Genomic DNA, 24,393 nt, shown 5'->3' on the forward strand with positions numbered 1-24,393 from the left:
GACACAATCAAACTGGCAATAACAAACAGGAGCAGAAGTGCAGAACTAGGAACGAACTTGGGATGCTATAATCTTCAAAAAAAATGTAAATACAGAAACCATATATAACCAAAACATTAAAGATGCATCAAGTTTTTAAGTGAAACAAAAAATGTTCAATAAAACCCCATTTAATATACAACTTCTTGTTCAGCTAATACGCTTCCATGTCCATTCACCGAGTTTAATCCGCACAACACAACCATTACTCAGCATCCACAACCGCAACCGTTTCCATGATTGGTTGAGTTTCACCTCTAGAAGCTTCCATACTATAATAAACTCGACAGCTAAAATAGAACACTGCACTCATCATTGAATCGATAAGTGTCACAAAGGAATACATCAACACCAAAAGAGGTCCTTCCCATAACCTAGAAGACCCATCTCCGTAACTCACTTTCTTCACTCTGTGATCAAACAATCCTTCCACAAATGCCAATCCTAATGTTGACCCAAGGAACATCAACAAACCAACCTGAATGTGCCCTTTGATCAAATCACTAGCTCTCATCATTGCTCCTAACCCTGAAACATCTTCCAGAACCGAGATCACGATCGCCGTGTTGCAGATTATAATGGCGTTGGCGAAAACTACAGAGAATGCTAAACCAACTAACATGGCTCCATAAACATTGAAATCTGGAGAAAAGCCGAGAACAGAGAATGAACTGCAGATTGCAACAAGAAGAACGCAGAAGAAAGTGAAGCAACCAACAATCAGAATGCAAATCCAAAGGTAAGTGAACACAACTCTTCTCCATATCTTCTGCAATGTACCCAAGAACTTGCTAATATCAACTATTTCCCTCGAGTAAGTGCAATCCACTGAGTAAATCACAGCTGCTTTAGACAATAGAGACACAGTGATGAACAAAGGGAAACACATTGCAGACGAAACAGCAGTTTCAGCGAATTTCTGACAAGAGTGTTTGACAAAAGGCTGCAAAGGAAGACCACTTGACTTTGCCACTAAAAGAAGCTTCAGTGTGAGTTTATTCACTAGTGATTGATCAACTAAAAAATTTGGTAAGAGTAAAGCAGATACAGGACAGATCAAAACAGCAGTAGTTATCATGAAAGCACCAAGATTGTACCGGAGGATTCGAACTGTTTCTCTCAAGATCTCTAATGCATTTGAAGAGTGAAATTGCTTGTGACTGTATGATTTCAGCTCCGGTTTCCGCAAAACCTGATTCGTTTCCGTCTCCATTTTTTCTGAGAGTGAAGTGGGTTTCAGCTAAGTTCGAAATTACATACCAAAAATCTTGATTTCACAAGCAGCGGAGATAGAAATCGAAGCAAAGAGAAGATCTTTCAAATAACCCAGGAATCAAATTGGGTCATTCAAGTGGAAAATACGAATCTTGGCACAGATCTCGTTCCTACAATAATTTTGTTTAGAGAATGATTTTTTTGAAAGGAAAAAAAAATGAAAGATTTCCAGTTTTGTCGGTGGCACAAGTGAACGTGATTTTGTCGGAGGTAATCTTCTCTTCTCCATCACGAACTTGAAGGTAAACCGCTAATTTAACTGAAACCTTAAAACACTGACCGTAAATCCGGTTTGGAGTAATTAATAAATTTGGTTAGGCCCAATAATAGCTTAATGGGCTTCTTTAGGGGAAAAAACAAGAAGAATATTTCTATGGAGAATCTTTCCGGCGAAAGGAAATGGCAAGAAGGGAACGAGTACGATGAAGTTGAGTTAGAGCGGGAGTGACAACACCGTTGACCACTAAAGACGAGAGCTTTAGAGACACAACAATGGAGCTGAATATTTCTGAGGGTCGAAGCAGATCAATTCGTTGCATTGTGAAACTTGGTTTGTCTTTTGATCCCTATTCAAATCCTTGCTGGATTGATTCATTTTAGTTGTGCTGTCTTATGGGTTTGATTCTGATTTGATTTTTCAATCCCAAAAATGGAGGAAGACTCTAAAGATCTCTCTTTTATTCATTTTCCATCAATTTTTACCTGTCTAGACTTTGTAACAGCAAAATGTCTAAATTATTTGATAGGAGGTGCGGCGATTACTTGCAAGAACGAGCTGGAGAAGATTCACGATGAGAATCTGGAGGTCGTTGCGTGTCAGTTACGTCAGGCGATGATGGAGGGTTCAGCTTCGAGCAAGGTTATTGGAATGGATTGGAGCAAGAGACCTGGAAGCTCTGAGATTTCTTGTGATGTGGATGACTTAGGAGATCAAGAGTCTTCTGAGTTTAGCAAATTTGTTGTGGTTCATGGCGCAGGTTAGTTGGAGATTGATTCATTATCAAAGCACATTTTATCTGTTCTTTAAGATTATTGACCTGCTTGTGTTGTTGAGCTGTTATTTAGTTTTTGGGTTTATTGTGTGTTGTTCTAATCTGTGTCATTAGGTTCCTTTGGGCACTTTCAGGCCAGCAGATCTGGAGTTCACAAAGGAGGACTTGAGAAACCTATTGTCAAAGCTGGTTTCGTTGCTACTCGTATATCTGTGAGACTGTTAGCTAAATCTGGTGCTGTTACTTAAGCTAGTCTTGAGCTGTTCTGATTGTTTCCACTTCTTTTTTCAGGTCACAAATCTTAATCTTGAAATTGTACGAGCACTTGCCAGAGGTACTTCTTAAGTTTGTTCTCTTTTTCTCATCTGGCTAAAAGTAAAAGATGAATTTTGAGCTAAACGTTATGCTTTCTTGCAGAGGGCATTCCTACAATCGGCATGTCTCCATTTTCATGTGGTTGGTCAACCTCCAAAAGAGATGTAAGAGCCAACTGAACTTCTTTTTCATTTTACATATTTCTTGATCTGAAGCATGTATGTTCAGATTCTAATGAGACTGCTTTTTGCATTAGGTGGCTTCTGCGGATCTATCAACCGTAGCTAAAACAATAGACTCAGGATTTGTCCCTGTGAGTTTTGAATCCCACCAGTGGCATTAGGTAGATGTTTCCCAAAGTCTTCTGACTGTAATTTTTGTCCTGGCCAGGTTCTCCATGGAGATGCAGTGCTGGACAATATACTGGTAATATGCTCTCCCGGGATACCAAATAGCTCTCTAGATTCTTCTCCGTTTACAATTTAAAAAGTTAAAAAATCTTGTCCTGAACAGGGCTGCACCATATTGAGTGGTGATGTTATCATCCGTCATCTTGCAGATCATTTGAAGCCAGAATACGTTGTCTTTCTCGTATCCTTTTCATAGTATAAACCGGAAATTTATTTTGTGTTCTCTCTGCCTCTTTCCTATATATTCTTTATTCTTTGTTATCTGAGTAACTCTTTACAAAGACAGATGTACTAGGTGTCTACGATCGACCACCTTCAGAGCCTGACGCTGTGCTCTTGAAAGAGATCGGTTAGTTCCAAACTTTACTGTTTCTTTTTTCATCTCTATTAAAAGTCTTGGCCTAATCCTAACGGTTCATGCAGCTGTTGGAGAAGATGGAAGCTGGAAGGTTGTGAATCCAGTGTTGGAGCACACAAACAAGAAAGGTAAAAGTAAAAACCAGTATTGTAAAACTGTGCACTGCAATAAGTCTGAGGGCTTAGTTAAAACCTGTCTGATTTTTGGAATCAAACAGTTGATTACTCTGTTGCGGCGCACGATACAACCGGTGGAATGGAAACAAAGATATCAGAAGCTGCTATGATTGCAAAACTTGGAATCGATGTCTACATTGTGAAGGTAGATTAAAGACATCTTTTGCATTTAACTATCTCTTAGATAAAAGATGGAGCTTTTAACCACGATTATGCTTTTTCTTTTTAATCTCTTAAACAGGCTGCGACAACTCATTCACAGAGAGCACTCAATGGTGATTTGAGAGATAGTGTTCCTGAAGATTGGTTTGGTACTATCATCAGATTCTCAAAGTAGACAGACACACTAATTCCAGTTCCTCAACAAAGAAGCATTGACCTCTTCTTGCTAATACTATCTCATTGTTTCTGCATATTTACCAGACTTTGTGCGAGGACGATATTGTGTAATGTCAAAACAAGTTAAAATGTTGAATGTTATTAACCTGTGTAATATGTTTACATAAGTAATCAATCACCATTCTTACACTGACTGCTATTGTTAAATAAAATGTGTGCTAAACTCTTGTCTCGTGCACAGCAATGTACATCGTGCAGATGGCAGCAAGTGGCTTCTAAGTTCTAACAAGATCCGTGAACATACATAATCACAGAACAAGCAAAAGAGATTTAAGAATAACATCTCATAGGAAACTTCGAATGCTTCAACACAAACTTTTCAACAATCCAAAACCAATAGATATGGTTGTCTTGCAACAAGAAACACACACAAAGGGTCTAAATTAGGAAAAAGAAAACATCTTTTTGTTCTTATAACATTGACGTCTGTTGTCAAACTGGTAATAATATATCGAATGATACTTGTTTACTTGCCACCACCAACTTCCTTCACGGCACAGATCTGCTCCTCTCCCATGGAAGACATGACAGACACCACAACATCCTTACCCTCATCAAATCCACTCCTCATCTGCATTTACAAAAAAAAACCACAATTGTTTTCAATATCACGATTCCAAATATGATTACAAGACATTTGCGTATGTGAGTGTATAAATAGACAAGAAAATAACCTGGGCGGTGAGAGCATCATCGGTGGGAAGCTTGAGATCATCCTTAGTGCCACCACTGTCAGTCAAAAGGCTCACCTATAATATAAACAAGTAAAAAAAGTTATGGCCAGGGTAGATAAACAAAGCTGGAGTGATGAGGAAAGTGAATACAAAGAAAGACATACAAAGCCATCCTCAGTGATATCAATCAACTGGTAATCAACACGGTTCACATGTGGAACCTGAAAGAAAAGAAACAATCTTCAAATCAGATCACACATCTCATCAAATACAATAAATTGACTCTAGTTAGTTTTTGTGGAAACTTACATCACAATTGTGGGAAGATGGAACAATATCTTCAAGCTTCTTAGCAGTGAAGATATCAATGGCAACAAAGTGACATTTGGCGTGACCGTGCTTACCAGTCTTTGAAGTCGAAACTTCAACAACCTAACAATCGACAAAAGGCCAACGAAATCAATATCAAATCAAATCTATGTTCTCCATCGCTGTTAGATCACATCATTCACTAGACTACTTAGATTCAACATCACAAAAAGCGCCGTCTGATATTGCTCGATTCCTATCCATTTTTTCATTTTCATTTCGCAAAATTCCACGAATCTACAGAGGCAACCATCAAATAGCAGAAGATGATTCCTCATATTCATCTAATAAGCGATCTACAACAATAATTCAACCTAAACAGAACCAGATCAAAAACCGAGGATAGAACAAAATCAAGAAGCTCCTATACAGAGACGAAGATCTAGAATCAGGAAAAAGAGATCGAGAACGATGTTTAACGAGGAAAACGAAATCAGACCTTGCAGGGACGGTTTTTGATGACGATGTGACCACCTTTACGGATGTTACCAGCTTGTTGAGGATAGGTCTTGGAAGCTCCAGATTCGCTGGACTCGAAGTGGTGTTCTTCGTCAGACATGATTTCACCAGAAATTGAGAGAAGAAGAAAGGTTTCGATGAAGAAGAAGATGAGATTGAGAGGAAGGAAAAAAAAAACCTAAGGGAGAGGAAGAGAGCAAAAGTGATGTCAATTTTTTTATATAGGAGGGGAAGAGGAAGGAGGAGGAGACCTTTCTAGGGTTACTGTATTATTATCCTATTTATCAGCCGTTGGATTAGAATCTCTCAACGGTTTAGATTTTATCCAGATTTATCCTTTCTCTCTGTTGTATCTCTCGCGTGCATTCCACGCGGCCCCACTTTAGCTTGCGGCGTCTAATTCCTCATATTTTTTTCCTTTTTTAAAAATAAAAAATAAAAATGGAGCTTTTCTTTGACACTAAAGGCCAGATTTAATTTAATTTAACATAAGGTTATTAGACTTTTCAGAATACAACATAATTTCTTTTTGTGTGTTTAAGAAAATCTACTTGCTAATTTGTTTTATAGAGAGGCTTGTTGGAGTGAAGAAAATGAAAAGAATGAAGTATAGTGAGGAAAAAAAAAATTCACTTTCTTTTTAGCTTTTTTGATAATTGGTAGCTTGATGCAACACTGAAGAGATCTTCAGTTTTGGTTATAGACCAAAGAGGTGATGCTATTTTGGGTATTTGGGAAGCTGAATCAAAGATTCAAAAGAGTGTCTTTTTCTACTTTGAACATCTCATACTCTATAATATAACCTTCATTGTCACCAATGACCAAAGCTCCATTTGTACTTTGTGTGGCAAGAACATGAAGTATATGCATGATAAAGTCCTCTGTCTCTGGATTTTGGATTACACTGGAATGTGCATCTTCCCAAACGTGATATGTAGAGAGAGAGGGGGAGAAGAAAAAAGGGACAAGTTACCATATGATCAAATCATGACTTACTTAATGTCACTTGAGCGTGATGTATTGGAAAAAAAACTGATGCTAATCGCCCAAATACGATCCAACTGCATGTCATGCTATCAAGAGCAGCATTAAACATCTTCAGGGATTAAGCAGAATCTGAAAAGTGAATCTAGTTCCTTTCAAAAGCCACATCACCTAATCGGTTGATCTAAGTAACACAAATTATATATGTGCATTGCTGCTTCGATGCATAATACTAACTAATTCAAACCCAGATACTGCTATGCATCCCACTGTTCCACCAACATCAGCCAAAAACGAAAGCCCTTTTTCTTGTCGTCGTGTATCTTAGACTCTGATCTTCTCATCCAAACAAGCAGAGATAACCTCACCTGACCAGCATCCATATACAAATGTTAAAAAGTCTTTCAGAGCTTATGCTGGACAAAAGACTTTTGACAATTAGACCGATCAAAATTCACTGTCAAAAGAATCTCCTCAATCACACTCATTGATGCAAAACAAAGAAGATATAACTAAGACAGACATGAGTTCATTGATGGAGTCATGATTGTCGTTTCCTTATACATTGTGTATTCTGAAACAATTTTGTTGACAATAAGTATACACAATCTATCTGAAGGCAACAAAAGCCTTAAATTTGAAAACGGCAGATATGAAACCTTATCGCTAGAATAAATTTTCTCCTATTCAACTTAGCATGCTCCTGTGCCTAATCAGAATAACTAAGTAGTATTTCATCACACAACATTGCAGTGTTATGGTTGAACAACTACAGGCATGAAAACGTTTTATGATGTTTGTCTATCCATTAGCTTACAAGTTGTTTTTTGACTACTTTAACTGGTTACTAATTGGAAATGTAAATGTTGTAAATATTCATTTAGTTAATCATACAGTAAATATTCATTTAAATTCAAAATTAACATTCTACAATCATCGTTACACTGTATTGATTTGGAAACGGAAAATTAACAAGAATACGAAGATGCTTACAGCCTACAGAGAGAATCTGAGCCTGGAAATCTGCGTCGTCGATTTGGGTTTTTTCGTTCTAGATTATGTCCGCTCATTAATATCAGTGCCTTCACTTAAAACCTGTCACATGTCAGGGAGTCTCAGGCCATCTCCAATGGCTTTTCTGGGATAGTGGCAGTTAATGTAAATAATCTCCACAAAACAGCCTTTTTTATTGAATTTTTTATTTCTGGGATATTCATCAACCAATCAGGGACGACCAGAAACCAAAGTTTATTTCTTCTAACAATAATCCTGAAATCGTAATTATCTACAAAGCCAGGGGTACTTATATTCCCACTCAAACCTAAACTAAAATACCTCAAACTTGGCTCACGAGTGGGACCAATGGCTTTTGGTCTAACTAACTTTATAAACAATTTATGCTTAATTTAGAAACTAACCATTATATTGTTTTTATCATATTTGTAATTTTGGGTGAATTTTTGGTTTTAATAGGAAATTTTAAAAATATTGGATGCATTTAGCTTTTATTTTATTTCTATCTATCTATAATAGGCTAATGGTTTTTCAAAAAATCATATTTCTGCTTCTGGTTGAAAGAAAGATAATCTCTGGCTTTTAAAATCAAAAATGAATTGTCTTTATAAAGTGTGGATGAATTTGGACCAGTTATAGACGTAAATTTCTGATGCTAACCATTACAGTATTAGTTTTTTGCAATAAATATATCTAACGGAGAAATAAAAAAAATATTAGGCTGTCAAAAGAAATGTTTGTTTGAGCTAAATAAAAATATACTTTTTTGTGAATTCTTACGTAAAATAAATCAAAAATAAAAAGAATAAATTATTTGTAAAAAATTTGGTTAAGCATAAACAATAACAACATTTTAGTTGTATATTTAACCAATTATTTTTTATGTTAAAAAAAATTCTTCAAAGGTTTTAATTTCTAAACATCTGAGTTTATAACTTTAAACAATATTACATATACTGATCATTTTCGGGATATACAAAGTAACTTGATATTTTTGACCATTTAAAACTTTTGAAATGAAGTAAATGAAAGGAGGAAAGACAAAACAAACCATGTCCGTTTTTTTTTTCAAAGAATGACATATTTACTTTTCAAAATTCAAAATTTTAAGCAACAAACAAAGCAAACATAAATTTATGTAATTATATTGTCACTTGGTGCACAAAAAAAAAATACTGTCACTTAACTTTGTCTTACAATATTATGTTATTAGAGAGTGTGAATTAATGGGAAATGCTAGAAACATTATAGAGTTTAGAAGAAGTTTGGAGAACTAGTCAAGATGTATATGGATAAAATTATCCAAATTGCAAATTTGTTGAATAATCTCTAATAGAAAATTTTGAAGAAATTTGAGAGTAGACCAGCTTTTAAGACGCTTGTATTTGAAAATAACTCTTCCTACTACTTAATTGAGAAAATAGCTCTTTTTGTAAGTTTTTGATTAGTGTTGATAATTAAAGTTTTGCCAGATTGTAGAAAAAACTTATAAGAATTTTTTTTGATTAAAACTATTTAAAACACTTATTATAAAATATCTCATACAATTAATTACGGATGACAAAAAAAAAATATATATATCTCATACAACAAAAGTAAAATGTGTATTTCAAATGTTGACACCTGTATATTTTCATAGATGATATGTGTGCAAATTTGTTTTTAATCAAAACCAATCAGAAAATTCCATTTATGTTGCTATATCTAATGATATTTAGATATGTAATATTAATATAAACTAGAAAATAAGGAAAAGATCATTTAAAAGCAAGTTGTGATCCTCCTATGTTAAAAACTAAGCATTTTAAGAAATATAAACATGCATGTATACAGAAAACTTTTTTAAACTAAACTAGTAAGAAAATACATTTATACCATTTTCATTAAAAAATTCTAAAACACAAAGAGTTACAAATTCATAATTTTCATCAAAAAATTTAAACCTACGTTAAAATGTCATTTGTTTTTTAATTGACATATCAACATGATTTGTTACATGATACATAATGATTGTTATAGGTAAATAAAAGCGGTGAGAAATGGTAGTATGACAATACAATTTTGATTGTTAAGAGATCAAGGTAGGTGAAAAGATCGTGGTGCAAGGAATGATATTGAAAATAAAAAAATTTAGAAGAAAATTTTAGAATATTTGATTATATATGCATACATTAATAAAACACTTGTGATATATATATATATATATATATATATATATTATTTTAACAAAACAATTCACTGTGTAGTCCTTACATATGCAAAATTATATATATATATATATGTTGTTCGATAATCTTATCTCGTAGTTTCGTTAACTTTCGCGCGTAATCACTTCATCTAATGTGTATTCAAATTTTCAATACCACATCTACTCTAAATTGCATATTTACAACATTTTAAAACTTCAAAACAATCATTCAATGCGTACAGTACGGTGGTATACTGTCTAACTATCCCGTTAGTAAACTTTCGTGCGGGCAATTTAAAATTTCACTTAATATATTCAAAATTTTAAAATTTTAATACCATAATTATTGTAAATTAAAACTACAAAACAACCATGTCCAAGTGTCTTATCTTGTAGTTTAGTCAATTTTCGCCTGCATTCATAAAATTTTTATCTAGTATATTCAAAAATTTTAGTTCTGAATATCATGCTTATTGCAATTTAAAACTTTAAAATAATTATTCAGAGCATACAGTGATATATTGTCCAACTATCTTATCTTGTAGTTTAGTCAACTTTTTCGCAGGTATATACATGGAATTCAACTAATGTATTCAAAAATTAAAATTGTTAATACCATATTTAACTCTTAATGACAGATTTACTCCAATTCAAAAATCATAAGGGAACAACTTAAATGCATGCTTAGGAAAACAGAAAAATGTATAGAAATGATTAGATGATGAAATAAAAAAGGAAACAAAAAAAAAAAGCAGAAAAGAAGACCGAGTGTTGACAAAATATCATGTCACTGTTATTAGAAGCCTATTAAATTTTTATATTTATTTAGTAGAAGAAAAAAAAAACACCAAATCCTAGAAAAATTAATAATAAAAAAATAAAAAACAATATAAAAGGTCTTATTCTTTTATTTACTTCATTCGTTAAAGAATCTGAGAGATAGAAAAGCCAGAGAGAAGGAGAGCAAATAGAGAGAGATAGAGAGAGAGAGAGTTGGCCCATCGGATCGGAGAAGACGGCTTAAGCTTTCTTCTTCCATGGAGGAGTTTTGATTATTTGTCACTCCCTCTTCTCTTTTTTTTTTTTTTTTTGTTATTACTTTAGATTTTTTTCTCTATTGATAAAAAATTTGGAGTGAATCTAGGAAGCACTTTTTATTCTTCTCTTCTTTTTTTATTTATTGTTCATTATTTTCGATAATCTGTCACCGATTTTTCTCTGCTCAAATTGCGATCAGAAGATGTGGGTCTGAGGTAATATCTCTATCACCAGATTTATATTTATATTTTATTTTTCTGTATTAAATTATTCATTGGTTCGTCTCTCTTTTTTTATATATATAATTCTTCTCGTTGATTTGATTTAATTTTTGTGTTAATTGTTTGATGAAATTAGGTTAGTCATTTAAGTCAATTGATCCAGAATCTAGCTTCTGGTTTTGATTTTGATTTTGATTATAAATGTGAATTTATTCGATTCTTTTTGTTGTTTTGTTAATTCTCGTAATTGGTTTTGGTTTTATATTGGGATTAGTTTGCGTGTAATCTGGTTTATCATTGATGATTCGATCTCTATTTGCAGAACCTTGCCTTTAGATACGACAAAATAAATCTATATTATGATCATCTCATAATTTGCTTTTATGGGTTTATGTTGTTTCACGTGTGTTTATGAATTATGTGGTTGTTGTTGTATAATGGTGTTTATAAGAGAGATCTCAGTGAAGTTTTTTTATACTTGCAGTTGGTCAGTGTATTGTGGAGATGCAAATTCGCGATATGGGCGGCGATATCAGACGGGTTTTGCAATGAGAGATGCGGCGGATTCATCATCATACTCAGGATACGAGAAAGATTTCATGAAACAAACAATGCTTGAGCACGAAGCCGTTTTTAAGAATCAGGTAATGTATCTACATTCTTGATGCTTATATTATTACTCTAAATGGTTCATTTACGTGTCTACTTGATATTGATTTGTTTGTATCGATGTAGGTGCATGAGCTTCACCGTTTGTATAGAGTACAGCGGAATTTGGTCGATGAAGTAAAAGGGCAGAGCTTGAATGAAGATATGAACGTGAGTGATCATACATCGGAAAATGCAGGTAAGAGGAAGTTACCTGGATTTCTCTTACCAAACTCAACATATGGAGAAGGAAGCAGCACACAAGCTTGCAACGGTCGTTTGCAAAATGGGGATGCGTTCGAGGTTAGAGATGTGAAGGTCAGGAGAAGAATGATTGATCTTCAACTCCCAGCCGATGAGTATCTTGATACTGATGAAACTAGTGATACCGGTGAGAATACAAGCTTCCCTCCATACAACCAGTCAACATCAGGAAGATGGGATGCTTCTCATCGGAGCTATCCTTCAGGCTCTTGCTTGGATGTGAAGAACTCAAATGGCTTAGCTGACTTGAATGAGCCACTCAAATGGCAAGATTCAGAACCTGTTGCTCTGCCAAGGGATATGTATTCTCATTATGGAAGAAACAATGCTCATGTTCAAGGTCAGTGGTTGGAGAAATATCGAAGTCAAAATGGATGGATGGTCCTTCAAGCAGGTGACTTTTTTCTTTAATAAGTGGCTAGTTACATGCTCTTGACTTACATTTGATTTCTCTATAATCTTTGAAATGATATGAAACTAGGGCTCAAGTTTTAAGTGTCTTTCCTACTCAGTACTCAGAATATTTAATGAGCGGAAAATATTTCCCAATAGGTTCCTATGTATGGTGCATATACGTCTCATAGAATGGTTTTGAATTTTGTGCTGATTCAGTAATATGTTACCATTTTTGCCTATCTTCTATTTCTCAAATGTTTTGTGTGGCTGTGTTATTAGGGCATGATAGGAGCACTCAGAGAGATCAGCTGCATCTGCCTTCCCATTCAGGACAAGTACTTTCTAACAATGCATTTCAACCTCAGAGCTATCTTACAACTGATCATAGCAAGGTCAAATTCTCCGGGGAAAGAGCATATCGTGAGCTAGAAGTTCGCTCAAAGACTCCTCACTTTTCTTATGATAGCTACGTGGAATCAAGTGTGGCATCAAATGCTCTAAGATTACTCAACGACTACCGCCCTGACTTTGTCAGACCATGGACCCATTGGTCTTCATCCTGGGAGACCCCTATGAGCAGCTCACATCAGAAATCTTACCCAGTTCAAACAAATCCCTGCATGAATTTTGACACACATGCAAGACCAGATTCGAGTTTTGAGAATAGAAGCCATGTCTCTAATGGGCTTTATCAAGGATTCTCTTCAGGGTCAAAGCAGTCATTCTTTAATTTCCCATCAACCGGCTTTAAACCAAATGCTTCTTTAGGCGAGGTAGCGAATAGCCAGAGTTTTGTAAGTCTTCAAGGGCCAAAAAAGCAGGAATACTCAGCTGGGTTGCCCTGGCTAAAACCTAAGCCCCCTTACAAAAGTGGAATGTCCAATGGCTTCTTTGATTTGAATGCTTCGACAAATCAATCCATGGATGGAACTGACGCAGGGGATGACCTGACTTGCGCTTCTGCTCTGAAGGGTTTGCGATCTGCTTCATACTCTAATAATGCAAACATGGGAAGAGTTGAAATGAGCAACTCTCAGAGTAGTACAAAAATTATTGGGGGCCCAATCTTTGGGAAGCAATTTGTTTGCAAACAGGAGCGTACGCCCCTTATCTCTCATTCCTTATGGAATGCTAATCAACACAAGGAAGTAAATCACTTGGTAAAGCGAGACCTCGATATCAACTTGCCATGTGATGCCTCGGTTTCTGTTGACCAGCATGGTGCTAAAGCCTATTATGTAGACAAGAAAGAAGGGAAAAAAGCTGCCAACTTCAGACACTACATTGATCTGAATTCATGTGCTAATGAGGATGACGAAGATTCCGGCTTGCTTTCCAGTATGAGTGTGAAAACAAAAGCAAGAACTTGGATAGATTTGGAAGCTCCCCCTACCCTCGAGAGTGAAGAAGAAGGAGATGGCTCGCAGGAGAAAACAAATGAAAAAACTTGGGGATTGATGCAAGGCCAAGACGGAAACTCTATGAATGAACTCATCAAGGTAGCAGCAGAAGCATTAGTTGCCATCTCAATGTCTGGTCACCAACGCCATCCTGATGACGCAGCTTCCTCTTCGACTGATGCGGCTGCAAAAAGCCCGCTCTCTTGGTTTGCAGAAATAATCACTTCTTGCGGTGATGAGTTAGAAAGAAAGGTTGATGGTTCTCCAGAAGCCACAGACTTTGAGGGTTACAGGGAAGACTATTCTTCTGGGGAGATTGATTACTTTGAAGCGATGACCCTGAATATACAGCAGACAAAGGAAGAAGACTACATGCCAGAGCCATTAGTCCCTGAGAATCTGAAATTCGAAGATACAGGTATTAACAAGCCAAGAAGAGGACAAGCAAGACGAGGAAGACCAAAGCGGGATTTCCAGAGGGATATTCTCCCTGGACTCTCTTCTCTGTCGAGGCATGAAGTCACTGAAGATATCCAAATGTTTGGGGGGCTTATGAAAACCGGAGACTACACTTGGAGTTCTGGATTGGCTGGTCGACGGAACTCAAAAAGAAAACGACTGGTCACTAACACAAGCCAAGCTCCAGTATGCCCGTCAATGGTGCAGCCAATGAATGAGAGCGTATCAGTGGGAGGACTTGAAGACAGTAAGCTCACAGGATGGGGACAAGCAACAAGAAGACCGAGGAGACAAAGGTGCCCTCCTGCAGGTAATCCCGCAACCGTGATCTTAACGTGATAGTTTCAGGAAATAATCGGAATTTACCAAACTTGGAAACTCTATAGAGGGGGTATAAAACAGAGAGATTATAACATTTATTTATACAGTAGACTGATGTTCTTAATTGTTCTCACCTATTTTGGAGGTGATTTGGTGTCTTTTTTTTTATTATTTTGTATATCTTGTCTTCTGTAAGATGGATTAAACATGATTTGCTCTGTATTATAGCCTGGTTGGTTATAAAACAGATAGATTTCTTTATTGCCCAATAATCAAATTAAACTTAGCCAACTCAAAAGATAATTTGATTCTAATACGTCATCTTTAATTTAGGTCACAACAACATTTAATTGGTTGAGTGTTACACATGTTATCTACGCCAAATTAGATCAGAGGGTCCAATAAAACACTTATAGTTGTTGTTGTTTAAAAATAATTGACCAAATTAGAGAAGAACACTTTTGACAAGAGTTTCTTCTTAGAGGCCAAAATGTCCTTTTGCTTTCTTTTTCCTTCTCATAATTTCTTTACTATTCTATTTCAGTTGAATTATCATTGAACTCTGCCACAAAAGCACCAAGCTTTATATGATTATGAACAAATAAAAGATGATTTGATTTACCTTCCAAACCAAAAGCATTCTTGAATCTGAAGCAAAAGAATCAATAAACAGAAAGGAAACAATAAAGAGAACACAATCACGGTTTCGGTTACTAAATCATTCATCAATAGGAGCAGGAAGATTGAGATCGATGAGTGTATGCATCTCATGAGATACTTGGTGTTGAATCACCAAAGTCCTGTGTTCTTGATTCCCAATGAAATGTGATCTCTTGTGACCACCTAAAGCTTGTCCTGATTTGAACACCCTGAAGCAAATCGGACACTCGTGACCTTTGTTTTTCTTCTTTGCACCACTTGCTTTATTAACCATTGCGGACTTACTATGAATCTTGATAGTTCGGTTTGTGTCCGCGCAAGAATCAGTTTCCAAGCTATGCTCACCACTATCATAGACAGATTCAGTGAACTCGTACTTGATTTTCTTTCGACCGTAAGAAGGAAACCCTCTTTTGCTATTCCTCAGATCATACTTTGTAGAAGAACGACCTGATCCTGACCCTGACCCTCCTTCCTTATACCATTCCTTCTTGAATCTGTTCATGTTCATATTTTGTTTTGTTGGGGAGCTGTTGAATCCGGATCCAGATCCCATTACAGCTTTGTTCCTAAAGAACCCATCAACAGAAACATCTGAGTCCAACTTCTTTGGTCCATTCCTGAAGTAGCCAGAATCAGAATTATCTGAATCATAAAGAACATCACCATTATCTTCACCAGCTTTCATCTGGTTATCAACTACAAGTTTGTTCTTCTTACAGTACTCCTCAACATTCTTCACATTGAACATCTTAAGCTGTTCTCCTGAAGATGACTTAGTCTCAAGAATCACAGAGTTGTTGTCAGATGACTCAGCCAAAGAGTTCACCACCAAGTTATGTTCTTTCTTGAAACTAGAATCCCTCGACAGCATCATCAAAGACCTTGCCATTTCCTCCTGTTCAGGCTCAATCTCAGAAGCATCAGAAGATGCTGAAATCGATTGATTCATGATACCATTACCACCAACTACAAAAGCATCTTTGTGGTGATGTTTCACAACAACTCTCTTGGATCTTCTTCTGATAGGAGAGGAAGAAGCCTCAGTATCAGATTGACTATCCATAACAATCTTCTCTCTCTCAGAGTGACTAGCCATGTGACCACAAAGAGCTTTAGAAGAAACAAAACCTTTACCACATTCTCTGCAACAAAGCAGCTGTTGTAGTTGTTGCTGCTGCTGCTGTTTCAAAGCCATCATCTGTCTGTGATCCACAAACCTCTTATTCTTTTTAGGATTCTCTCTGAGACCATAACTAGACTGACCACCATTTTCATCAATCATCTTGAGCTTATTAGCCTCATCCTCATCTGAATCAGCTGAATTCTCATTCATGTGAGTTCTGATGTGACCTCCAAGTGATTTCCCACAAGGAAACCTCTTGCTACAGAACTTACACACAAACCTCCTCTCTTTCAACTGCTCCATCTGATCAAAACAAAAGACATAAGCAAAGATCATAAGAAGAAGGGACAAACTAAAAGTGAGAACCCATTAGTTTGCTTTACCTCAAATTATCTTCAAAGAAAGCTTATCAGATGCTAAGAAAGAGAATCAAGCAGAAAGCTTGATACTTTCCCAGCGATCAGAGTTTGGAGATGTAACAGTAGTCTTGTTAAGTACAGATCCTACCATCAAGGCAAAGAGAACACAAAAACAGGAAACAAATAAAACTGACTTTGAAATTTCCTCAATATCTAAAGTTAGCAGATTTACTTTCTTTTTGGGGTTTGGAATGAAAGAAATAAAATAAAAAATAATAATGCTCAGATTATTACATTACAATTTTTGACATTAATAAGAATAGTAGAGAAATGAGTGAAGACGTGACCATTGTCTAGGCGGATTTCGCTTAAGAGTGAAAACTATACACGCATTGTTTTAGTCTGTTTTGGGATAAAAGCAACCAAACAAATTATCTTAAGAAAGTAATTAGCAAATTAAGCAAAAAAAATATTAGTAGATCCGACATTTTGTAGTTGAATCCATCATTTTGTTGCCAGTAGACCGGTCCGGTCCAGAGATTTGAAAGGCTCTAAACCCAAAAAGGTTACATACAGTTACTAGAAAAATACTCGATATTCATAAGTTACAAACAAAAGTCATACCTTTTTCTGTTTCATTTTATACCAAAACTGTATTCATGTTTTTTCTATTTTACTTTATAAGAATTTTTCTTTCACAATTTTGCTTCTTGTTTCCTTTTCTGTTTTGCCAGGCTTGCACTATATTCATCATCTTGAAATTAGCATAAATATCACTTTTATCCCATAATTTTGGCGATAAACATTAAGATTTATTAGAATTCAACATTTTATTTCATAACTTTCCTTTTCTTAAAAAGTACTCAAGAATATTTTCTACAACTTATATAATCCGTTGATTAAATCGGATGATAACACGTACACGGTGGGCGGTGCCACATTCGTAAAAATGAGTAGACATACAAAATCTGGCTGGCAAAATGAAAAATAAATTTTTTTGTTAAAAGGAAAATCTCGTTGGCAAACTTATAAATAAAAGTTCCTATATTTGCAAAGTTTTACTTGTGCTATTGACAGAGACAAGCGAAATAAATATCTTTACAGCGAAATATCACACAAGAGAGAAGAACATATATATGCCCCATCAATCTTTTTAAATTTTTATTGATAGACCAATGGAAACTTTAGAGTTACATAAATACAGCTCCCAAATTAATGGAACTCATGCGTTTCTTCACCTCTTTCTCTCCCAACCATACTAAATCTTTTTTCTCCATACTAATTAATCATTTTTCTCATCAGAAAAATAAAAAGAAAGCCCTTGCAAAAATACACTATTTCCAAGATTGTTTCCACACTCTACAAAGCCCAAAAACAAGCGTGGACATATCTCCCCATAACGTAGGATTCAATTACAAGATCAAGAGAGTAGAAATAAGAAATTTCCGCAAAGAAGACCAAGAAGAAATAACTCTATAAAATACACAAATCTCTCTCGAGAACAAGTCCAAGAAACGCCAAGAAATGTGTTAATTAGAAAATGTGTGACAAATGTCTCTCTGTATATATGTATATTATGTATATATAGAAACTTGAGGGTAGGGTTTTAGTTGTGAAGCGGGTTTGGACCAGAGGGGACGAGTCTTTTGTCGACACCGTACCTTGGGTCAATCTCTGGAGGAGGAGGAGAAAGAAGTGGCAGCTTCCGACTGCTACGGTGGATTCTCTGAAGCTCAATGCACATAGAACGCGCGTACGGACGAGTGAAGGAATCGCACGAACGGTGAGGAGTCACGTGGTAAGGGTGGTGGTTAACCCTCGGGACGAATCGGTGAGTTCGGTAACGGAAGTTTCTTGATGTTCTGTTTCCTTCGACGACGGTTGAAGAAGCGGTGGAGGTTTTGAGAAGGAAAAAGACTAAAAAAAGAGAGATCAAGATCAGACGATTCAGGTGAGTCGTCGTCGTCATTGTTTTGGTTTCCAAGAGAGAGCGAGAGAGAGAAAGTGAGAAGTGTTCTTGGAGAAGGAAAAGTTTAAAAACGAGAGAGGGAAGATATTTGGTGGAAGCAAATTGGGATTTAAATGCAACACAGAAGATGCACATGAATCGATGTTATGACGGTTTGTTTTAGTAAATGAGAGGGCAAAACTGGTTATACAAAAAATATGGGTCCTCTTCTTAGTTCGTTTTCATGGACATAAATACCAACCCGTGACTTTATTATATACATTTCGATCCTAGATTTATTTCACTTTCTGTAGCTTTTTTACACAATACGTACAAAATGATGGGTTTATGTAGTATTTACGTACACAACTTTTATACAAGATAAACAAGAACGTGTATATTTGAGTTGTTTCGTGTGTCTCAAGCTATCTCTCTTGGGTCTTTATTAGCTTCCATTGGTTCAGGCCTTAACAGGCCCAATAAGAGTCTATCTGATACCCAACTACCAAATATGGTATTTATTTATTTTGCTTTTCGTGTTTTCAATTGAATTAACATCTTAACTTGAACACAAATCTCTTCTCTTTTTTGTTGGAACCAAAAGAGACAATGGCTCTTGTAGTCTTGACTTTGATTTTGATAATATGAATACAGAGGAAGTCTTATAAGTGAAAACTTAAAAACTGACAGCTTTCTTTGAAGACAAGAAGAATGAATCTCAGTAAGAAACATGAAAGGTCCCTAAGAAGCTGAAGATAATATATACATCAATACTTGTATTCCTAAAGAAAAGAATTGGCTCACTAAGTGATAAGCAACTTTATACCAGAGAGAATGAAAAAACCGAGGATGAGTTCTAGTTTCAGGTTCTGATTCATTCATCAGTATCTGAATCAGTAAGATTGAGATCGATTTGGTTACGCGTATCAGCTACTTGGTTTGCAATGGAATGTGATCTCTTGTGACCACCTAAAGCTTGGCCTGATTTGAACATCTTGAAGCAAATTGGACACTCATGACCTTTGCTTGTCTTCTTCTCATCACTTTCTTTCTTAACCACTGAGGATTTGCTATCTCTGAACCTATGATGAATCTTGCTGTTTGTGTCTGCACATGATTCAGTTTCATAAGAAAACAAGGCTCTCTTGCTTTTGCTCAGCTCATACTTTGATCCTCCCTCATTACTATTCCTGAACCTGTTCAATGAGTTGTTGAATCCAGATCCAAATCCAGTGTTCTTGTCAACAGAAATGTCTGAATCTGACTTACTTGGGCCATTTATGAAGTAATCAGAATCAGAGTCATCTGAATCACAAAGACTAACACCATCATCATCATCATCAGATCTCAAATGGTCATCTACTCCAACTTTCCCTGTCTCTAAAACCTGATTCTTCACATTAAAGATCTTTAGCTCATCACCTGAAGATGACTTAGTCTCCACAACCGAAGAGTCGTTGTCAGATGACTCACCCAGAGAGTTCATCACCAAGTCACGTCTTTTCTTGAAACTACGAGAATCACTCGACAAAAACATCAAAGTATCAGCCGCATCCCTAACTTCTTGGTCAATCTCAGAAACAAAAGAGGAGCTCCCATTACTAAAAGATTCAGAATTGGATCGTTTCATCACCACCCTCTTGGATCTTTTCCTGATAGGAGCTGATGAAGTCTCAGTCTCAGTATCAGATTGGCTATCCATCAACATCTTCTTTCCCTCACAGTGATGACAAGCCATGTGACCTCTAAGAGCTTTCAAAGAAACGAACACTTTACCACATTCTCTGCAACCAACTTGTTGTTGTTGCTTCTGTTTCTGAGCCATCATCTTTCTCTGATCCACCAACCTCTTCTTCTTCTTCTTGGCATTGTAACGATCAGAACCAACTGAATTCTCGTTGGTATGAATTCTAATGTGACCTCCAAGTGATTTCCCAGAAGGAAACTTCTTGTGACAGTACTTGCACGTAAACAACTTCTCTTTCCCTTCCTCCATTTGAAAATTTGATTCTTCACTTAGACAAATGATCAAACACAAAACAAGCAAGAATCAGTAAAGGTTTCTTCTTTATACACAAAAACGAAAGAAGTAAAGAACCCATCTTTTAATCCTGATGAGTTTACTTTACCTCAAATCAAAATCTCTGAAGGAAGAAGAATGCTGCAGAAACCGACAAAACTGAAAATTCCCCAAATGCTACAGAGAAAGTTTGATGCTTTCTTTTTTCTTGTAATCAGATTTAGGGATGTGACAGTTTCTCTCTATAGCTAAGTACAAGATCCGAACTTCAAGCTAAGAAACAGAGAGAAAAGTAAAAACAAGCTTTTTGTGTAATTTCAACAGTAAAGTTTAGATTTTTATTTGAGTTTGGGAACAAAAAAGAAGAAAAAAGAAAAGTGTTGCTAACACGAGTAATCAAAGGTCAGCTGCATTTTTGGATCTATTCTTCCTCTTCAACAAACAAAACCACTCTCTCTTTCTTTCTCTCTCTCCATCTCTCCGGTGTGTGTGTGTGTTGTTGTTGTTCAATTCATGCATGGAATCAAAAAGAGATAGAGAGAAAAGCTAAATGGACGGTCTAGATCTGTTTAGACCACTTCGTTATGAATCCCACCATTTTCTTAACCCATATTTCAAACAGATCACACATTTACAGAAAAGTTTCAATTTTTTGGCTATCAAAAGATTTTTTTCCTTATTAAATAAAATTCTTGGTAGACTTTGAATTAGAAAACTCTTATTCGGGTTAGTGAGTGGGTATAACAAACCATGGGGCCAAACATAGGATTTATAGAGACTTCTCGGCGTCCAAACAAACAACACAACCCAAAAGCCTTTAAACGTTTGTGTCCTTGAGAGAACCATAATTGGCTCTCTCTGCCCACATATTCTCCTATTCTAAAGCAACAAACTTTGGCATTGAATTTTGTGAGTTTCTAACAACAGTGAAGATTTAAGCCAACAAAATGACAATTTTTACTAAACAAACCCAAATTACTTCCATTTTTTTCTCTCTGTGATGGTTTCTTAAGGCAAAAGCTAGACCTTGCCTTCAAACTTCCTATACAAAAAAAAAGGAGAGAAAATCTTTTACTACAAATCAGAGAGATTCTGACATTCTAAGTAAAGGATTTTGAGAAAGAGGGCCCCAAGAAAAGAGAAACAACAGCCCATTCACATGAGAAACAAAGGCTGGAAAATTCTTAAGTCTAAAAGTCTCTCTCTCCTCTCTCTACTTTTAATAGGAACATTTTTGTAGGAGGACCCCATAAACCCCAAATATCTCTCCCATGATTCTGCAAGTTGTTGAGAATGATGTTTGCTTCTTCTTCACTTGTTTCTTGCCTTGTTTTCCCATGATCCATTACCAAATATTTTCCTCCATGATTCTCCGCGTTGGTTGAAGATCTTTGCCATTTGTTGAAACATTCAAACAACTCGAATCAGCCCAGACTTTAGTGTCCGTCCATTGGATCATTACACTTCTTCTGATGCTCTCCAGGAACAGTCTCATCTTTCTTTCCACAGTTCACTGCATCATGTGCAAGTTCAAAGGACGTGCACGAGTCATCTTCCAAGTTCAGTCTCTCCCCATTGTTCCCAGAAAATCTATCCATGTATTCAACTGTTGAATTCATCGTGTGCTCGTCATACAGTCCAGTGCCACTTTCTCTAGTATCAACATAGGCATCATCTTCATCATTGCCGCTATTATTGGCATCTTCTTCATCCTCTTCGTGATGGAGTGGATACACTTTCTCAGTCCCTTGATGAAGAGGAGACTCAATAGCAGAGTCTTCTTCATCTTCTTCAACATAAGGAAAACCCGAAGAGCCTCCATAACATCCATGCCATTCATCATCATCACTGTCAATGTCCAATATAAAAGCTCTGTTCTGAATGGCTCTCCTTCCGAGGACAAAAACGTTAAAGTAGAAGCTAACAATCTCTTTCTGAGTTCGGGAACAAAATGCAGCTTCCAAGTGCTTCCAAAAGTTCCGACCCAATGTTACAGGATTGGAATAAACAACCTCATGAAAAAGTTGTGCATCTTCATCGCTCCAGTTCCGTGCAACTTCTTCCCCCATATCACATAAGCCCAGGCCTTTGAATGTCTCATTTCCAAACGTCTTAACTAAGTCTTCTCTAGCTTCTTTGATGTGCTGGCACACACACCTGACAGAACCCATGTCCCGGCAGACACAGAACTTTCTACCCTTCCCTACTATGTCATCCATATGTGCAAATGTAGTCAAACCAGGCATGGGAATAACAGATGTACCAAACAACTTATCACCATCAGCACATCCACTAATGTGATTTTGAACCGACATGCCTGAGGGCTCTGTGTTTCCAGTCTGACTACCTTCCCATTCAGGAATTTCGGCTTGATAACCTGGTCCAATGGGCACTTTCTTTCTGGCAGGTTGATCCAGGAGGAATGAATAGAAAGTCTCAACAGGAGCAAACACTCTTGGAGGTATATCTAGCTCAAAATACTTTCCAGAATGGGGAGAGTTAGTTGCATCTCTTCCACCACAACCTTTTGTATCCCATGTAAAAGTATCATCCATGTCATGAACCGGGTAAACAAAATTGGACTCTTCGCCAAACATATCAGCATCAGAAGATTCACCGCCTTGTGACTTACAAAGATTTCCCTCATTCACTATTGTCCAGTAACCCCATTCAAAAGAGAACAGCAAATCACATAAGGAAGTTTATTCTTTCAAAACAAGAATAAATCCCGCAAAGAAGTTATAATTACACGTAATATTTACCCGTGGCAACAGTTTTCTGAAAACCAGCATGGTGAGGACTAACTTCTTCAAACTGAGTCGACTTATCGGTATAGCCAAGTTGTCTAGAATGTTTGAGTGGGAGCTCATGAAATTTCTCATCTTCAAAAGGGCGTTTGAATCCCATTTTCAACCTGCATAATGGGTAATCAAATGCAATAAACTCGGACCGTTAATCCTTAGAACTGGAACAGTCAAATAAATGGACAGTGAAACAAGTAAATGATAGTATAACAAACATGCACCACAACATCGAACCAGTGCAATAACCAAAAATGGCAGAAACTACTAATGCTTATAAACCAGTTCAGACAAGAACAAATGTCCAGTTACCATGCATATTACTTACCTCTCTAAACAAGTAAACTCGGATAACGTTTCAGGCCAACTTCACTAGGGATAGAACCAAACTAGAACGCCACCAGAAGACTTAAACTAGGGATGTTCGATAGGAATTTTCAGCCTTTAGAAGCTTAAGTTGGAAAAAAAAAAACGAAAATCCCCAAATCAGAAGAAACCCTAACCCTAGATTCGAGCCTACCCAAAAATCAACCAAATCAAGTATGAATTGGATAAGAATTGATCAAATCTATACAAATCAAGAGAAAGCCCTTTGATAATTTATAGATCTGGAAAGCCCTAAGATAGATCGATAAATATGAACCCTAGATTTCAATCGGGGACGAAAAACATGAAATTGACATCGAAATTAAAAGGAATATTTAAGAAAATCGATGTAAATAGCGAAAGGAAACGATGGATCAAGATATTAAACAACTAGAGAGGAGATCAACAACCCTAACCCTAGAATTATAAACGAAATAGATCAAAATTGATATCAATAGATAGAGGGGAACGAGAATTTGATGAATCTACAAATCAATTGCAAGATTAATTTAGAAAAATCCCAGTAAAAAAGAAAAAGATAGAAAATATGGATTTACGATGAAAGTTTTGGGGACGAAGACGAGAGAAGATAATATCGAAAAAAGTGGAGCTATTTTCTAAACAAAGCTGCCCAAAACTCTAATTCGAATTTGACCCGCAAATTTCCCTAATATTGTGCTCGACCCCAAATTTAAAAGCAGTACACTTTTTTAT

The 24,393-nt window shown here is 36.3% G+C and overlaps 8 protein-coding genes and 1 long non-coding RNA gene across 10 annotated transcripts; 2 read left to right on the forward strand and 7 right to left on the reverse strand.

Moving 5' to 3' along the window:
• Positions 1-46: 46 nt before the first annotated feature.
• On the reverse strand, positions 47-1,550 carry LOC9329451. Its single transcript, XM_021014845.1, has one exon. The coding sequence runs from the start codon at positions 1,250-1,252 to the stop codon at positions 245-247; it is 1,008 nt and encodes a 335-aa protein (XP_020870504.1). The 5' UTR covers positions 1,253-1,550; the 3' UTR covers positions 47-244.
• A 140-nt stretch (positions 1,551-1,690) lies between these two features.
• On the forward strand, positions 1,691-4,097 carry LOC9329452 (glutamate 5-kinase). Its single transcript, XM_021014846.1, has 12 exons — positions 1,691-1,864; positions 2,061-2,291; positions 2,421-2,518; positions 2,598-2,640; positions 2,724-2,785; positions 2,878-2,934; positions 3,012-3,047; positions 3,135-3,212; positions 3,314-3,380; positions 3,455-3,517; positions 3,607-3,710; positions 3,807-4,097. The coding sequence occupies exons 1-12, from the start codon at positions 1,807-1,809 to the stop codon at positions 3,900-3,902; spliced, it is 993 nt and encodes a 330-aa protein (XP_020870505.1). The 5' UTR covers positions 1,691-1,806; the 3' UTR covers positions 3,903-4,097.
• Positions 4,098-4,231: 134 nt separating this feature from the next.
• Positions 4,232-5,739, reverse strand: LOC9326713 (eukaryotic translation initiation factor 5A-2). Its single transcript, XM_021014849.1, has 5 exons — positions 5,447-5,739; positions 4,948-5,070; positions 4,803-4,859; positions 4,639-4,713; positions 4,232-4,535 (listed from the first exon to the last, which is right to left on the reverse strand). Exons 1-5 carry the CDS (start codon positions 5,564-5,566, stop codon positions 4,431-4,433), a joined length of 480 nt encoding a protein of 159 aa, XP_020870508.1. The 5' UTR covers positions 5,567-5,739; the 3' UTR covers positions 4,232-4,430.
• Positions 5,740-6,772: 1,033 nt separating this feature from the next.
• On the reverse strand, positions 6,773-7,898 carry LOC110225362. The gene is made up of 2 exons (XR_002329727.1): positions 7,444-7,898; positions 6,773-6,818 (listed from the first exon to the last, which is right to left on the reverse strand). It is a non-coding gene; the product is annotated as an uncharacterized LOC110225362 (long non-coding RNA).
• A 2,665-nt stretch (positions 7,899-10,563) lies between these two features.
• Positions 10,564-14,690, forward strand: LOC9329453. Its single transcript, XM_002890605.2, has 4 exons — positions 10,564-10,905; positions 11,396-11,555; positions 11,647-12,217; positions 12,499-14,690. The coding sequence occupies exons 2-4, from the start codon at positions 11,460-11,462 to the stop codon at positions 14,415-14,417; spliced, it is 2,586 nt and encodes an 861-aa protein (XP_002890651.1). The 5' UTR covers positions 10,564-10,905; positions 11,396-11,459; the 3' UTR covers positions 14,418-14,690.
• Positions 14,691-14,990: 300 nt separating this feature from the next.
• On the reverse strand, positions 14,991-17,128 carry LOC9326714. The gene is made up of 2 exons (XM_021012282.1): positions 16,569-17,128; positions 14,991-16,488 (listed from the first exon to the last, which is right to left on the reverse strand). The coding sequence occupies exon 2, from the start codon at positions 16,486-16,488 to the stop codon at positions 15,118-15,120; it is 1,371 nt and encodes a 456-aa protein (XP_020867941.1). The 5' UTR covers positions 16,569-17,128; the 3' UTR covers positions 14,991-15,117.
• Positions 17,129-17,849: 721 nt separating this feature from the next.
• Positions 17,850-18,982, reverse strand: LOC9329454 (CLAVATA3/ESR (CLE)-related protein 9). The gene has a single exon (XM_021012283.1). It carries the CDS (start codon positions 18,646-18,648, stop codon positions 18,151-18,153), a length of 498 nt encoding a protein of 165 aa, XP_020867942.1. The 5' UTR covers positions 18,649-18,982; the 3' UTR covers positions 17,850-18,150.
• Positions 18,983-19,093: 111 nt separating this feature from the next.
• On the reverse strand, positions 19,094-21,361 carry LOC9329455 (zinc finger protein ZAT9). 2 transcript variants are annotated; one of them, XM_002893348.2, is made up of 2 exons: positions 20,622-21,361; positions 19,094-20,502 (listed from the first exon to the last, which is right to left on the reverse strand). In XM_002893348.2, exon 2 carries the CDS (start codon positions 20,486-20,488, stop codon positions 19,367-19,369), a length of 1,122 nt encoding a protein of 373 aa, XP_002893394.1. In that variant the 5' UTR covers positions 20,489-20,502; positions 20,622-21,361; the 3' UTR covers positions 19,094-19,366. The 2 variants fall into 2 exon arrangements, with proteins under 2 accessions (XP_002893394.1, XP_020870380.1); XM_021014721.1 differs by having other exon boundaries at positions 19,094-20,507.
• Positions 21,362-21,566: 205 nt separating this feature from the next.
• On the reverse strand, positions 21,567-24,346 carry LOC9329456. Its single transcript, XM_021014719.1, is given in 5 exon segments — positions 21,567-21,868; positions 21,870-21,956; positions 21,958-23,162; positions 23,275-23,426; positions 23,642-24,346. Coding segments are annotated over 4 exon segments (1,482 nt in total). The 5' UTR covers positions 23,420-23,426; positions 23,642-24,346; the 3' UTR covers positions 21,567-21,823.
• Between the last annotated feature and the right edge of the window lie 47 nt (positions 24,347-24,393).

This window comes from Arabidopsis lyrata (assembly GCF_000004255.2).
Source record: "Arabidopsis lyrata subsp. lyrata unplaced genomic scaffold ARALYscaffold_1, whole genome shotgun sequence".
NCBI classification, from domain to species: domain Eukaryota; kingdom Viridiplantae; phylum Streptophyta; class Magnoliopsida; order Brassicales; family Brassicaceae; genus Arabidopsis; species Arabidopsis lyrata.